Source organism: Melanaphis sacchari, unplaced genomic scaffold (assembly GCF_002803265.2).
Source record: "Melanaphis sacchari strain LSU unplaced genomic scaffold, SCAv2.0 Contig813_pilon_pilon, whole genome shotgun sequence".
NCBI lineage: Eukaryota > Metazoa > Arthropoda > Insecta > Hemiptera > Aphididae > Melanaphis > Melanaphis sacchari.
This window is the reverse complement of record NW_020271573.1, coordinates 28,317-44,088: the sequence shown is the minus strand read 5'-3', so window position 1 is coordinate 44,088 and position 15,772 is coordinate 28,317. Positions and strand designations below refer to the sequence as shown.

Genomic DNA, 15,772 nt, shown 5'->3' with positions numbered 1-15,772 from the left:
CATTTAGAAAGGACCAAAAATCCATTAGAGTTTTGGAAAAAATATAAATTAACATTTCCCGACTTATATAAATTAAGTATGAAATATTTATGTGTTCCCGCTACGTCAGTTCCATCTGAACGAGTTTTTTCTAAAACGGGTCAGATAACAAATGACCGCCGAAACAAACTCTCCAAAAAATTTGGACTATATAATTTTTTTAAATAGCAATTTAAATTTATTTTAAATTCTGGTATAAATTAATTTGTTTTACAAGTCGTACAATTTTTTTATTCCAATTAAGTACTTTAGTACCTGCACAGGTATTTTAAATAAAATAATAAATACAATATTTTTAAATCTTGTTTTTTGTTTATTACTTTATATGAATTTAAAATAACATTATAAATTTTAACAATTGTATAATTAAGATTTATAATATTAAAAAACCTATTATACCTATGTTCTTGTACACGTTTTTATATTTATTTTATAAAATGCCAAATAGGTAAAAACTAAAAGTACTAATTAGTAATTAATTGTAATAGCTAATAGACTAACGAATAGCAAGTATTAAATAACGAGAGTTGCTTAATGTATTGAGTGTCGAGCAACCTATTCGACTACTCGAGTAACCGATTAGTTATTACCGACTACTGAGTGTAATGAAATACTAAATTAACCGAGAGGTTTTTTTCGAGAGAATCTCTCGATTACTCACTTCTCGATTGTTCCCATCACTAATACAATTACAAAATAATATCGCAGTGGTCGGCCCGGATCGACGGGTCGACGCATGCCGAAAATAATAATAATTATAACAATGCGATCGGTCTATCGGCTTATCGGCCGGTCGGCACAGCGCGCGACCGGTTACACACTCGCACACATAATATTATGTAACAGTAAACATGATAATACAATTTATAATAGTAATAAATTACCACAGTTCGGCCAATCCTGACATTTGTTCGACTCAAACAAGGTTGTAGTAATTGAGCGAAAAACAACGAAAAAAAAAAAAAAAAAAAATACAATTAAGAGGACGTCGCGCAGACATTTTTCAGTATCAAAAACATGCTCAGGGAAATTTAAAATTACTTGTTTCTGAGTAGTTTTAGAGCTTAGACACCTATTATCAAAACTGAATAAAACAATATTTTGAAGGGCATCTCATCGGGGTTTCATAAAATATTTAGTTCAAAAAAAGATACAGCCATTTAAAAAAACAAAAAAAAACGTATTTTATAAATGTAATATCAAACAATGTAATTAACATAATGAAAATACCCGATGAGATGCCCTCGTAAATATTGTAATCTTTCTTTTTGATTATAGGTGTTTTTACTCTAAAGTCAATGTAGAGTGATTTATTTACAATCTAAGTACGTATGTTTTATGCCGCAAAAATCGATTTTTTACTCGACTAGTGCTGCGCTCCGTCTCCATTACGGCAGCGTGCGATAACATCATTACCCCCGACCCGCAAAAGCTACCGCCACAAAGTTTACAACCGGTTATTGTTTAGTACGCGCCGCCAACGACAAACTATAAATAAAATTACAATATTATCGATAACGGCGATATGAAAATAATATTATTTATTTTATTCGCGCGTACCCAAAAACCTGCATTCATTCATAATAATATAATATTATTGATATCAATGATATATTTATAATATAATAGTATAATATTATTGAATTACAACAAATAATTTACTCAACGCTCGTACTGCTCGTAGTCATTGAAGACACGTTTAGACGTTTGTAGGTACTCACCAACTGTCCAGTGTTTACGTTAATTTGTATACCAAAATTGTATTTTACTAACTAGGTATATTTACTATTTGATATTAAAATGGGAAACAAAAAAAATATTGTAAAACGTGTTACCAAAAAACGCTTAACTCGTATTCTGGTAAATCGTCGTAAAACTAACAACAGTGAAAGCTAAGTTAAATCGTTTACAATGTTATTCTGATATAGTATTATAAATTATAATATTGATACTTTTAGATTATGAACGAAGTAATAAATAAATTTATTTTACAATGATGTGTGTTCTTTTCTTTTATTTGTCTACACGATAACTTATTGAAATAATGCTTAAATTTTCAACTCCAAGGGTGGTTTCTGGTAAAAAATTAATCGCTTGGTGTATAAAAAAAAGGTTATTTCAAGGAAAATCTCTAGTAGTTTTACTAGAAAATGTAAATAGAGGTCTAACAATAATTAAAGAATTATACAAATATATAGGCACATATTTTTTAGATTCTGAACGGAGTGATGAATGTATTGATTTTACAATGATGTGTTTTTTTTTTTTTTTTGTGTCTGTGTACAGCATAACTAGTTGAAATAATGCTTCAATTTCAAACTTTGGGGATGGTTTCCGATGGCAAAGTGGATATCCTTGGTGCATTATACAGGTGAAAAGTAAACATTCTCCAACAGTTTTCAAAAAAATCGAGAAAAACAAAAAAAAAATGACAGAAAAACGGGAATTTTTACGCAAAACCGTTTTCGACAAAATCGAATTTTTTATTTTGCTTTAACTCAAAAACTAATCGATGTAAATACTTCAAATTTTCACCAAATGTTTATGTTAGAGTTCTCCATACACAGTTAAATTTTCAAAGAATTTTGACTTTTTTTGAACTATTTATAGACAATTGAAATTTTTAATTTTTCTAAGTATTTTTTTTTTAAATAACGATAAAAATTTTTTGGCCGACCAGAAAATCTTGAAAATTTAATACAAGGTTTCTTATAAGTTGTTCTTAAAGTGATAAAAAAAAATCCGAAATCGTTAGTCACAATTTTTTTTTATTCGTGCTTAAAGTTCGAATTTATACGAAATATGTCAAAATTGCGAAAATTTGCAAGTAATTTTGTGGTTGAAAAATCGTAAAAATTTTTTCTTTTATAACTAAGATTCGAAAATTTGGTACAAGGTTCTCCATAAATTTTTCTTCAACTATCTGCAAAAAAAACTCTACCGGATTTAGACAAAAAAATTTTATGAGTGTTTGAAATTTAAATTTTTACAAAACCGCGTTAAATAACGGTTTAGCCTAAAACGAATTTTTATATTTGTTGTTTTTCAAATAGTATAAGTCATAAATACTTGAAAATTTTACCAGTTATTAAGATCGCCATTTTCTTTATACGTGATTTGATTTTCAAAATATTTTGACTTTTTTTGAGCTATTTATAGGCATTTGAAATAATCAATTTATTTTTATCATCTTCGTTCAGAATCGTTTTTCGTATACAATGATACCTATCATTACATTCAAATTTAACCTACCCTAGTCCGAGGTCCACCCCACCCCCTAATGTACAGCAGAGCGATACTCACTTACCCGCTTTTTTTTAATTTACATTTGCCATTTGGAGTTCAAATATTGACAAATTCACGAAAATTCGCAAAATATTTTGCTGTTAAAATGTAGAAAAAATTATATATTTATAGCTAAGAATTGAAAACAAGGTTACCCTAAGTTTTGTTTACAGTATTTATAAAAAAAAAAGTCAAGCATTATTACATTAAACAATTTTCACGCGCGTCTAAATTTTTAGTTTTCACCAAATTAAAAATTCATGAGTAATTTAACGATATTTATTATATTGAATGATTTTAGATTTTTACTAGTTATGGAATATAGTTATAAGTATTTTTATAAAAATCATAAAAGTTACCGTATTAATAAATAATAATAAAAAATTAATTAGTAACAATGTAATAGATATGAAATAAAATATCTTAGGGTGATACACTGTCTTCGTTTTGATTCGTTTTTTATCGTATAAATTGATTTAATCAAAATATATATTTTTATTTATAAAAATACAACTATATTAGTTTATTTTTATTAATATTATATGGCGGTTTTGCTACAGTGATGTTCACATTAGTTCACCACAAATAGCGAGTTATGCGGAATTAACAGCAGATGAAACAAGTACACCAAAGTTGGAATTAAAAGTACAAAACCAACCTGAAGAACCCGAATCAACTATAAAAACTACGGATAATAAAATAAATTCACATTTCGAGTAAAATTTATATAAAATTATATTATACATATACTTCAAACTTTTTTAAATGAGGCGTAATGCACACAATATTTCCATTATGTATAGGTGTACTAAAATCCAGGGCGACTTTATTGACTCTCATGAACTAACTGTCATCCCAGAGGTAGAAAAAAGTCTCATGTAAGTATTTTGTTACCACTTAATATGTTTTATTAATTAAAATTTAAATGCATATAATAATATGTTATACAATAATATAAAATGTAGATATAGGGACAATTTAAGTAGGTATTTAAATTCTTAAATAAAATATCTATATATTTATCTATATAGCGAAAGACCAGGTGAAATAAGTGGGTGTAGAATTGTAGACATCGGATATGTTTTTAGTCAAATACTTGATTGTACTCATGAAGGAATGTTTGGATGTAATTTTATGAACATGGAATATGTATCAGAATTTAGAAAAGGTTACTATTCACAATTTGTATTTAAATGCAAAATGTGCAATATTCAAAAAAAAATTTATTCATCAAAATTTGATGAAACTTCTCAAAATCAATGGTCAACAAATAAAGCTATTGTAAATAGCACTATTGCAATTGGTAATTAAAATATTAATTTAAATTGCATAAATCTGCTAATAACTGTCGTTAATTAAATAATAATTTATTTTAGGAATTGGCTATACGCAACTAGCAGAATTTTCTGCTGGTTTAGAAATACCATACATGTCTGCAAAAATGTATCATTCGTTTCAGTCAATTCTCCAAGATGAAATAAAAGGCACAGCTTGGTCAGAAATGAAATCGGCAGGAGATGAAGAAAGAAAATATGCGATAGAATCTGGTTCGGTTGATGATAATGGTATACCACTTATTACAGTTGTTGCTGACGCTCAATGGTCTAAGAGGAGTTATAGAACAAAATATGACGCTTTCTCTGGAGTAGTAAGTGTTTTTTACAATTTAAAAATGCACATGCAAATTCAATTAATAGAAAAAAATCTATCTACTATTAACTGTTTAATTTTTACGTGACTGTAGGCAAGTATTATAGGATACAAAACCAAAAAAATACTTTTTGTCGGAATCAGAAATCGATATTGCGTAATTTGTGAACGTGCATCTAATAAAAATATTGAAAAACCGATACACGCATGCTTCCTAAATTGGAAACACGGTGCTACGAGCATTGAAGCGGACGGAGTAGCCGAAGGTTTTACTAAGAGTTTCGAAATGCATGGTGTAAAATACTCAAAATTAATTGGTAAGATAATAATTTATTTTGTTTATTACCCATATATTAAATCTTTAGACTTATCTAAAGTCTTATATTAAATAAAATAATATACCTAATATAGTAAATAGTAAATAATACTATACAGATATTATATTTATATATTATATATATAATTTGTATGTGTGATGAATACAAAGTGTATTAACGAAATTGCTTTAAAATTATGTGCTTATTTGTGTGTGTGTGCGTGTGTATTTGTCATCGACTTTTGGAGCAGTAATATTGAAAAAAAAATGTTTTAGGTGACGGTGACAGTAGTGTCACAAAAAGGTTAAACGAAATACTACCTTACGGTCCGGGTCTAAGAGTTGAAAAAATTGAATGCAGAAATCATATGCTTAGGAATTATTCTCAAAAAATGTCTGCACTCACTAAACGTACAGAATTTCCAATTTTAATTAGAAAAAAAATTGCTGATAACCTCGTTAGGCTTCGGACTGATATAACAAAAGCTATACAATATCGAAAATCTGAGGAAAAACCATTACAACAGAAAATTTTAAGTAGGTGTCTAACTTTATATTATTATTTATTAGTTATATTACATATTATTTTATTTATTTATTTGGGACATTTTAGATCTTAAATATGATATAACAAACGCACCAAACCATCGACTTTTTAATTTTCATAAGAAATGTGCTCCTTATTTTTGTGAAAAATCTGCAGATAATTCAGCTAATAACTGCAAATCTTATGAAAATAATGACGGTATAGTCAAAGAAATTAATACGATTGTTTCTCGTTTGGCTAATAATTCAAAGAGCCTTATATTGGACGTAGATAACAACATTTGCGAACAATTTAATAGTGTAATAAATAAATTTCTTGGTGGTAAAAGAATAAATTACACTCAAAGGAGTTCTTATAATACAAGAATATTAGCAGCTGTTGTTAGTTTTAATTCTAGCGAGTATTTAAGAGCTGTAAAAAAACATATCACTCAAACAAGTCCTGGTGAGTTAATTTTTTTTTTTTGTAGTTAATATTAAATATTAATATTAATATTTATTGTTTTATATGTACAAATGTAAAACAACCTAATAATTAATTTTTATTTTTAGGAAAAACGGCTAAATCATTTTTGAGTCAAATAATAAAAAAACGATCTGCTTGTTAAAAACGAAGAAAACTTTCAACTAAACTTAAATATAAAGTTAAGCGACCAAAAGCTAGTTCTAAACCAGACGAACACTATGGTAATGCAGAAACATTAGACGGTATGTATATATTATATATATAGTATAATGAAGATTATGATAAGCTTACATATTATTGCAATAAATGATTTTAATTACTATAAAACGGTCAGATTATCGTACCCCTAATATATTTTAATATTAATTTATAACTATAATATTTTTATTGTACAATTTTTACGTTATTACAGGTATAAGAGAAGTTGATGATCCATCATTTGTTAATGATATGGAACAGTTTCTAAAGTAGGTATACCATTATATACAATAACCAATGATAAAAATACTGAATATCAACAATATCAGATGATATCTATTATTCGATTTATTCAATAATTTTGTTTCTAAAGGACTTTATATGACGTTAACCGTACTACAGTGGAAGAAGCTACAAGACACCAAGCTGAAAGTGAAAGATGGAAGACAGAAAGGATGATCCGACTCACTGCTAGTAACTTTGGCCATGTATGCAAAATGCGTCGTAATACTAGCTGCAAAAACATAGTATATTCTATGTTATATTTAACATTCAATAGCAAGTAAGTTCAATGCTATGTATACATTTAAAATACCACGCCATATATTTAAAATGTGTATTATTAATAATAAGAATAATTGTATTTCTATTTTATAGGTCTGTCCAGTACGGAAGGGATATGGAAGATGAAGCAATAAAAAAATTTGAAGATAAGTTCGGTTACAAAGTAAAAAAATGCGGTCTTTTAATCGATATGCAAATTCCATATTTAGCTGCTAGTCCAGGTTAAACATGATTTTATACTTAATATTCATACTAATTTCTTTAATATAAGTACCTACAATAAAATAATAAATTATTATTATAATAGCAATTTTTATATTCTAGTTTTTTTTTTTTTTTTAATATTTTAGATGGAATTATTGGTGATACTGCTATCATTGAAGTAAAATGCCCATATGCAGCAAAAGACACAGAAAATGAGTTTGAGGCTGTATCCACTGGCAAAGTTTGTTTTCTACTGAAAAAATACCAATTCTTATTTATTTTTTAAATAGCTTATATTCATTAATATTATGTTTACACAGCTGAAATATTGTTTCATCAAAGAAAAAAAATTGGTACTATGTAAAAATCATATTTACTATTACCAAATTCAGGGCCAGCTGCATATTTCCCAAAAAGAACAATGCTACTTTGTTATAAATACAAATAATCGGATGTCTGTTCAAGTAATAAAATATGATGCTGACTTTTGGAGTACACATATGGTTGAAAAATTAAAATCGTAAGAATTCCTAATATTGTTTTATCTTTTGTATTAAATCTAAAATTTGGTTTGTAATAAAATATAATACATCAATTTTATCCTTATAGGTTTTATCTTAACTGTTTGTTGCCAGAAATCGTCGATCCTGTTTATAAATATAGATTTATGAAATCAGATATAAGAGAATCAAAAACAATATTGCAACAAATGAAAATTTCTAAAAAACTATTTTAAAATAATTACGATTGTTAAATGATATTTATATAATTAAACAAATATATTTTAGTCGTATTTATTTATATAATATATGTACTACAACATAGATCAACATATGTTCAAGTAAATACTAACAGAAATCCTAAATGTTTAATGTATCAATATTTAACTATTTAAGTAACTAAAGAAGCGATTTTCTTGATTTAGATTTTGACTGAATTCTCATAGTTATTTCTATGAGTACCTATAAACAGTATAAACATTAATTTATATAAATAACAATTATTAATTCTATAAATTTACCTATATATTTATTAGGTAAGTAGTGACTTAAATTATAAACGTTAGGTTCATGGGTACGCGCGGATATTTAAAATATTACGTCAGCATTTACGTGTTTACTGTTTAGTTACATAATATAATAATATTAATATATTATTATCGCGTAACGTCTTGGACGAACGTTCGTAGAATAATAAACGGCGCCAGTGTTGCCAGGTTTCTAAAACGGTTTTATCGTACAAGGCCTTTAAAATTATCGTATTTTTCAATAAATTATCGTATCTTCATTATTGTATTAAATGTCTATTGATATTAATTGATATGATACGTCTTTTATCATAAATCATAATCATTTTTTTCTTAATCAATTATTTAGTTATGAATTTACGATAATAATGATAATTTAATAAAATCACTCGTCTGATTGACTAGTCCTAATAGTCTTATCGAAGCGATTGTCACTACTCACTACTCACTGTGGTACTCAAGTAATATACTAATATAAAATGTAACTTTTTATAACTATCAATTTACTTTAATATGAATACCAGGTGCTTAAATTTAAATACATCTTAACAACCTGATCTTTGAACAAACCATACAATTTTTAAACAATTCATAAATTACAATTTGAAATATCTTTATTTTAAAAATTAAATTAAAATTAAAAAAAAACAGGTACAGTACCAACACATTTTTTTTTTAGTTTGTAATAACAAAAAATGACTTATTACATAGAATAAAATAGATTTTGACCATATTCTTCATTATCATTATTACTTATATTATAATCTTTAATTGGGTACAGGTTTGAAGAAGTCATTAAATTAATCATTTCTTTGGGAGGTGTAAATGTAACACAGTGACATTCATTTTGTTTAGAACTGAATTTTGTGTTTTTGATACATTCGCAGGCCATTAATGCAGCTGAAACCGTTTCAGTTATCATTCGATTTCTGGATTTGGTTTTTGTTCTGTTTATTTTACTGAACAGTCTTTCACATTCTGCATTGGAGTGTGGAAGTGAAAGTACAGTCAGTGCAAACTTGGCTAATTCTTTGAAACCTGCATTTTCAGATTCATTTGAAACATACATATTGTTCCAAAATGTTCCAGTGTCCATATCTTCTTTTAAATTTGGTGGAATATTGAGTGGTAAAGTACGCCATTGATCATCAATAGTTTGCATCAAATTAATATTAAATTTATCAATAATGCGAGGTACTTTATTTATAAGCACTAAAAGTGATGGCCAAGTTTGTCGTTGAATAGAAGATAGAGCAATCTTTGGACTTAAACAACTTAATAATGACAAAATGGGATCATCAAAATTGTAACGTTTTTTAATTTGTAAACAACTTGTTCTTAAAAAATTTTGACATTTAACATAAAAATATCGAAGCAAGTCTTGCCTTTGGGTAATTAACTCACACGACAAAAAGTTTGTTAATTTTATACCCAAATATGTTTCATTTGGTTTTAAATATTTTGTCTGATCATTGGGGTCAATATCTGGAAGCGGTGTTTTCATGATATAATCTCTCTTCATAAAAGTTAATAAAATGTCTTTGTAGGTCAAAACCATTTTTTCGTGGAGAACATCAAGCACAATTTTATCAGATTGGAAATATTTATTTAAAAGAACAAATTTTGGTAACACCCATTCCAAGAATAAATAAAAGGCTTTCGTGAAAGGGTCATTTAGTTGGTCATATATAGTCTTACTTGAAAGAAGTTTTTCGGAGAGCCACTGGTCATTAAAATATAACTTCAACGCATCCCATTGTTCAATGATTCTATTAACTACCGAAGACATTGATAACCACCTAGTAGCTGACGGATGCAGTATTTTGTGTTCTTTTAAGTTAAGGAAAACTTGAAATTGATGAAATTGTGACTGGCGTTTAGAACTTTGACTAAAATACGAATGAATTTGTCTTGCTAAATCTTCACAGCGTTTTGGCAATTCTTTGCAAGCTTCGCTACTAACTAAATGTAAGCTATGGCAAATACATTTCATTAAAAAAATACCAGGAAAAACATTTTGCATTCTGGAAGCTACTGAGTTACGAACTCCAAACATTGAATTGCAGCCATCTGACCCAAATCCAATAATATTGGTAAAAGGAATTTTATATTCTTCAAATGTTTGTATACAAGAACTAAACAAGTTATTAGCAGTGGCACCTTCATTCACCTTGTCTATATTTTTCTTATCATAAACTTGAATCAAGGACCAAAATTTACTTACAATTCTTTGCTCTTCAGCATCGTGGAACCTGACAATAATACACATTGTTGATTCACACCCAATATCTGTTGATTCATCAATCATAACAGAAAATTTGCTTAATTTAAGTTTAGTTGCTAAAATTTGTTTAGCAAATGGTGAAATTACGTTTTTTATGACGTTTGTAGCTTTTGTTCTTTTGAGCTGGATTTTTTGACAAATTTCTGAATCATCAAAAATATCTTTCAAAACTCCTACAATATGATCTATGCAATTAAAAGCAATATTATGTTCTACAAGAAGGGCACATAATTTAATTTCGGCAATTTTAATTTTATCCTCCAAAGGGTCTTTTTTATTACCGTCTTTTATGAAATTTAACATTGCAGTTGATGATTTTTTAGGAGTATTAGAAACATTGATCTTATGTTTCTTACCAAGGGCATGATTTTTAATAACTACCAATTCAGAGACGAATGTTGTGTTACATTTAATACATTTTGCTTTCATATTATCACCTTTAACTTTTCTCAACCAGTCCTTATATGATGGCTTTAACTCCCATTCAGGGCGGTATTTTTGTTCTCGATGCTTAGGCCGTTCTCCTTTACTCAGTTCTCCTCTTATTTTCCTTTTTTTCGTTGGTGTAGTTCGTTCAGATAAATTTTCCTCATATTCAAAACTATCATTCAAAGCATCATTCTATTTATTGACAAAAATATTGAAATTATTTTTTTAATAATACATTTTAATATTTTAATTTTAATTTACTAATATAAACTTACCTGTGACATTTTCACAGTAAAGTGTCAGGGAACTTAATAAAAATAAAAATAATTAAAAGTCAAACAATTTAATATACTTAATAATTTAATAAAATATTCCTTGAAATATAAAACATTTATTAAAAGTCAAATAATTTAATAAACTTAATAATTTTATAAAATTTGCATTAAAATATAAAACACTTATTAAAAATCAAGCAATTTAATAAATTTAATAATTTAATAAAGTGTTCCTTTAAATATAAAACACTGATATAGTGTAAATATAATTTAATCATTGGCAATTCCAAATGAAATAACTATATATATAATGCCATAACAAATAACTTTATATTCATTTGTAATTCAACTAATACAAAAAACAAAGTAACTGCTCTTTTATTGTACAGTAATATTTTGGCATATGATTATTTTATAATAAATAATAATAATATTATTATTGTAAAATATTTAAATTTATGCGGGAAATGTTGTTCATTATCATGCTAATTATCGTATTTTCTTGTACGATAGTTGATTTAGTATCGTACATCGTACAATGGCAATAATAATCGTACAAATACGATAATTATCGTACACCTGGCAACACTGAACGGCGCTCCCGAATGAGCACAGTCATCGGCCGGCGCTGACTACGAGTAGTGGGCGTGGTTTAAACGCCGCGCGCTTGCGGATCGCGAAAACACTTAATAGCGCATTCTCTTGGCCGTTGTACGCGTACACGTTTTGGTGCGACGTCCTCTTAATCGAATACAAATAAAATTAACAAGTTGACTGCCTCGAGTTTTTTTGTGAACTTTCCTCTATTGCCATGAGCATCATATTAGGGCCACGCGTTGACTTTCCTCCATTGCCATGAGAGACACATATTGATGCTCAACATTTTTAAATGTTGAAATTGAGCATACATATTATACCTCAGTTTTGTTAATTTTTTTGAATAGAGAATAAAATTCTAAATATATAACTACTTGGAGCATTGGAACTTATGACCGGTATTATTTCATACATTTAAATTAAAATAAATCAAATTTCCTTTATTGTATAATTTTTCAACACTTTATTAATATGTTAACACTGTTTTTAATGTATAATGACACAACATATGACATTAAATTATATAATATTAATATACTTTTATAACTTGTGTTAGTTTTACATACTTAATACAATTTCTTAAACAATTTTTTGAACAAACTATAACATTATAAATATATAAACAATATAAATGTATAAACAATATAAATATAATAACTTAAGTTTTGGTTATTTTTCTTATAAGTCTTTTTGTTACATATATTCAAATCACAATACCTTATTATTATTATGTATTATATTATATAAAGATACTAATAGGAATAACAAGTTTTTTGTAATCAAAGAATAAAATAACAATGACTAAAATATAAAATAATTAATAGTAATTTTTTTCTTTTGTACCTTTTTTATATTTACACATATTATTATGAAAATAAATAAATGATTTCTTTATAATTCATAGTAAATAAAAAATATAAACAACAAAATAAAAACTGAATATAAACATTATGTTTTAATTAATTTATTCTTTTTTTTTAAATATTTATGATCAACAAAAAAACACTTAACACAATAAAATCTATCACAAGCTGGACACATTGTTCTCACTTTTTTGTTTTACTTTGAGCATAAGCTCTACCTTCCTCTAAGACTAGTTTTTGGTAACATATTGCACATCTATTACGTGTAGTTTTTTCAACTATTGAATGCATTTCTAAATTATCATTTTCAGTATCTACTGGTTTGTCTATCATAGATAAAATAATAGATTCTCTAAATTCAGTCACACTCATATTACAATTATTTACTTTATTATATAATATAAGAGCATTTATAACACTAGTATTCAATAAAACTTCAAACGCTACCTTTCTGTACCATTTCATTGATTGCCTAAGAGGAGTGTGATAAGAAGATCTTAAATCACTCACATCAACTAGACCTTTTCCTCGATTATAGTCCAAAACTACTTCTGGCTTTCCAACTTCAGTTCCTATTTTAGTTTGTATTTGCCTAATATTGTCCTCATGTTTAGTGGATAACATAAGAACATCCCTTTTATCTTTCCATTTCAAAATTAATATTCCTGTATTACTTTTTTGAGCCACAATTTCCCCTTTTTTAAGTTTGTGTTTCACAACATCTTGTGGATTATGCTTTCTATTTGCTCTTAATGTACCAACTAAATTAGTAGATCTAGATAAAAGTTTGTGAGCTAAATTAATGCTGGTGTACCAATTATCAGTATAAAGGGTACGGCCAAAATCTAAATATTCTTCTGACATTTCCATCACTATTTTAGTTGATACTTCAACTCCAGGCTCTGCTTCTCTACCAGTATAAACTCTAAATCCTATGGTGTATGCATCTTGTATACACAGTTTAAAAATTTTAATACCATATCTGTGGTGCTTGTTTTTTATATATTGTCTAAAGGATAAACGTCCAACAAATGGTATTATTGACTCATCTATGCACATGTGTTCCTCAGGTATCATAGCACATTTATATTTATCAATTAAAGAATCAATTAGATCTCTCACTTTAAAAAGTCTGTCACCTTTAGGACACTCAACATTATTTGAGCAATGAAATGTTCTTAATAGTAGCTCAAATCTATTCCTACACATGTATTGAGGAATACTGGATTGATACATTTTTTTTTTTGACCAATAACTTGCAATAGAAGGAAATGTCGTTAAACCCATCCACATGCAAATACCAAGGAAAGTCAGCATCTCTTTTTTTGTAACATTTTCCCAACGAGTTAAACGAGATTTTGACTTATGAGGAGTACTAATTAATTGAGAAGCATACCTGTTTGTTTCTAAAACCAGCATATCAATTATAGTATCATCAACAAATAAAGAATAAAAATCATAAGGACTGCCATTAGTTAAACATTCAATAAGGTCAGGATTTATACCAACAACTTGACCTGTTGGATTGTATACTAAATTATTACTTTGCATAATATCACTCCATATTATATTGTTGCCATAATCGTGAACCGTAGATGTAACTCTTATATTTGATCCTTGAAAAACTGGTGTTTGTATTGTTGGTGTTGATGAAGCAGGAGGTTGAGGTGTTTCTTCGTTTGAATCTAATAAGTTGAAATTTGATTCAAAATCACTACCAGAGTTGTTGACTGAGTGTGTAGAATCATCCTAATTATCAACACAAGAATTTATAACAATAGCAACAAACACATCTTTATAAAGTATAAAAATTTTAAATAAAAAAAAATTGTTTATAAAAATTACTTACCAAATCGATTCGAAAATCAGGATCATCATCAGTGTCATCAAAAACCGAAAAACCATCGTCAGAACCAAAATTATCATCATCTGAGTAGTCGAGAACTTCATTTATTTCATCAGGGTTCATAATTCAAGAGTATTATTCGATATAAATTTACAAAAAAATATTATAATATCACTACACCACAATAAACTTCATTGAAACTATTTGAAACACGAAAAAAAAGTATGTGTTCATACTATTATCACAGAATAATCTATTATATTACTTATGTTCGGTAGAGTTCTATTATTAGTTTCGATATTTTCCATGATAAGAGTAAGCCCATATCTTGATGCTCATTAAAAAAATATTATAAATTCGACACTATGGGCCACGAGCATCATATTTGGATCTCACTTTAAATCCACAAACTGTTATCATAGTTAGATTCTACTATCAATTGTATGCCAGAAAGTACAAATATATCATAAGTTTATCAAAAAAAAGGTCATGGCAACATGGATGAAAAACTGGTATTATTGTGTGGCAATGGAAGAAAAACGGCTGAGCATCAAACATGATGCTAATGGCAGCCAACTTGTTAAATAATTACATGGGAAGAAAACTTTTTATCTCAGCGACCAGCTTATGTAAATAAAAATTAATTGATAATAATAAAAAAAACAAATAAATTCTCTTTTTTTTTTTTAAGTATATTAGAACTTGACCCACATTTTTATTCTGTCCGGACCAACGATAGTCTCAAATGGACGTTGTGTTACCTGAAATCCATCTATATCACCAATAACATATCTGTCGCGGTTCAAAACTTTACGTAATACATACGGACCTCGGAACTTTGGTATTAATTTCTTGTTATGACCTATTGTCACGTCTACATTAGTTATCATTACGTAATCATTCTCACTGTAAACCGTCGGAGTCTTCCGTTTTGAGTTATATTGAGCTGCGTTACCCTCCTGTGCTTTCTCTATGCATTCGGCGGCTATTGTTCTCGCTTCATCTAGGTCTACAGAACTCGTATTATTTATTTCATTATCTAATATTAGTCGTATTTCGTCGTTCACTATGCCAACCTGGTTAACTCCAAATAACAGAACACTCGGACTCTGATCTGCCGACCTATGTATGGTATTATTAATTGCAAACTCAACTACGTTTAATACTCGGTCCCATTTATTCG

General features: G+C 27.8%; 3 protein-coding genes across 3 annotated transcripts; 1 reads left to right on the top strand and 2 right to left on the bottom strand.

Moving 5' to 3' along the window:
* The first annotated feature begins 6,955 nt into the window (after positions 1-6,955).
* LOC112602040 lies at positions 6,956-7,554 on the top strand. Its single transcript, XM_025349955.1, has 3 exons — positions 6,956-7,062; positions 7,158-7,285; positions 7,415-7,554. Exons 1-3 carry the CDS (start codon positions 6,956-6,958, stop codon positions 7,552-7,554), a joined length of 375 nt encoding a protein of 124 aa, XP_025205740.1.
* Positions 7,555-9,747: 2,193 nt separating this feature from the next.
* Positions 9,748-11,292, bottom strand: LOC112602039. The gene is made up of 3 exons (XM_025349954.1): positions 11,284-11,292; positions 9,851-11,200; positions 9,748-9,780 (listed from the first exon to the last, which is right to left on the bottom strand). The coding sequence occupies exons 1-3, from the start codon at positions 11,290-11,292 to the stop codon at positions 9,748-9,750; spliced, it is 1,392 nt and encodes a 463-aa protein (XP_025205739.1).
* Positions 11,293-12,926: 1,634 nt separating this feature from the next.
* LOC112602038 (piggyBac transposable element-derived protein 4-like) lies at positions 12,927-14,712 on the bottom strand. Its single transcript, XM_025349953.1, has 2 exons — positions 14,593-14,712; positions 12,927-14,492 (listed from the first exon to the last, which is right to left on the bottom strand). Exons 1-2 carry the CDS (start codon positions 14,710-14,712, stop codon positions 12,927-12,929), a joined length of 1,686 nt encoding a protein of 561 aa, XP_025205738.1.
* Positions 14,713-15,772: the final 1,060 nt, after the last annotated feature.

Excerpts from the sequence above, each read along its gene's own strand:
- LOC112602038 (XM_025349953.1), bottom strand. The coding sequence starts at position 14,712 with ATGAACCCTGATGAAATAAATGAAGTTCTCGACTACTCAGATGATGAT. Across the intron at positions 14,493-14,592 it reads CTGATTTTCGAATCGATTTG|GATGATTCTACACACTCAGT; the intron begins GTAAGTAATTTT and ends GTTGATAATTAG.
- LOC112602039 (XM_025349954.1), bottom strand. Across the intron at positions 9,781-9,850 it reads ATGTTCTCCACGAAAAAATG|ATATTGACCCCAATGATCAG; the intron begins GTTTTGACCTAC and ends CACCGCTTCCAG.
- LOC112602040 (XM_025349955.1), top strand. The coding sequence starts at position 6,956 with ATGATCCGACTCACTGCTAGTAACTTTGGCCATGTATGCAAAATGCGT. Across the intron at positions 7,063-7,157 it reads TATTTAACATTCAATAGCAA|GTCTGTCCAGTACGGAAGGG; the intron begins GTAAGTTCAATG and ends TCTATTTTATAG. Across the intron at positions 7,286-7,414 it reads ATATTTAGCTGCTAGTCCAG|ATGGAATTATTGGTGATACT; the intron begins GTTAAACATGAT and ends TTAATATTTTAG.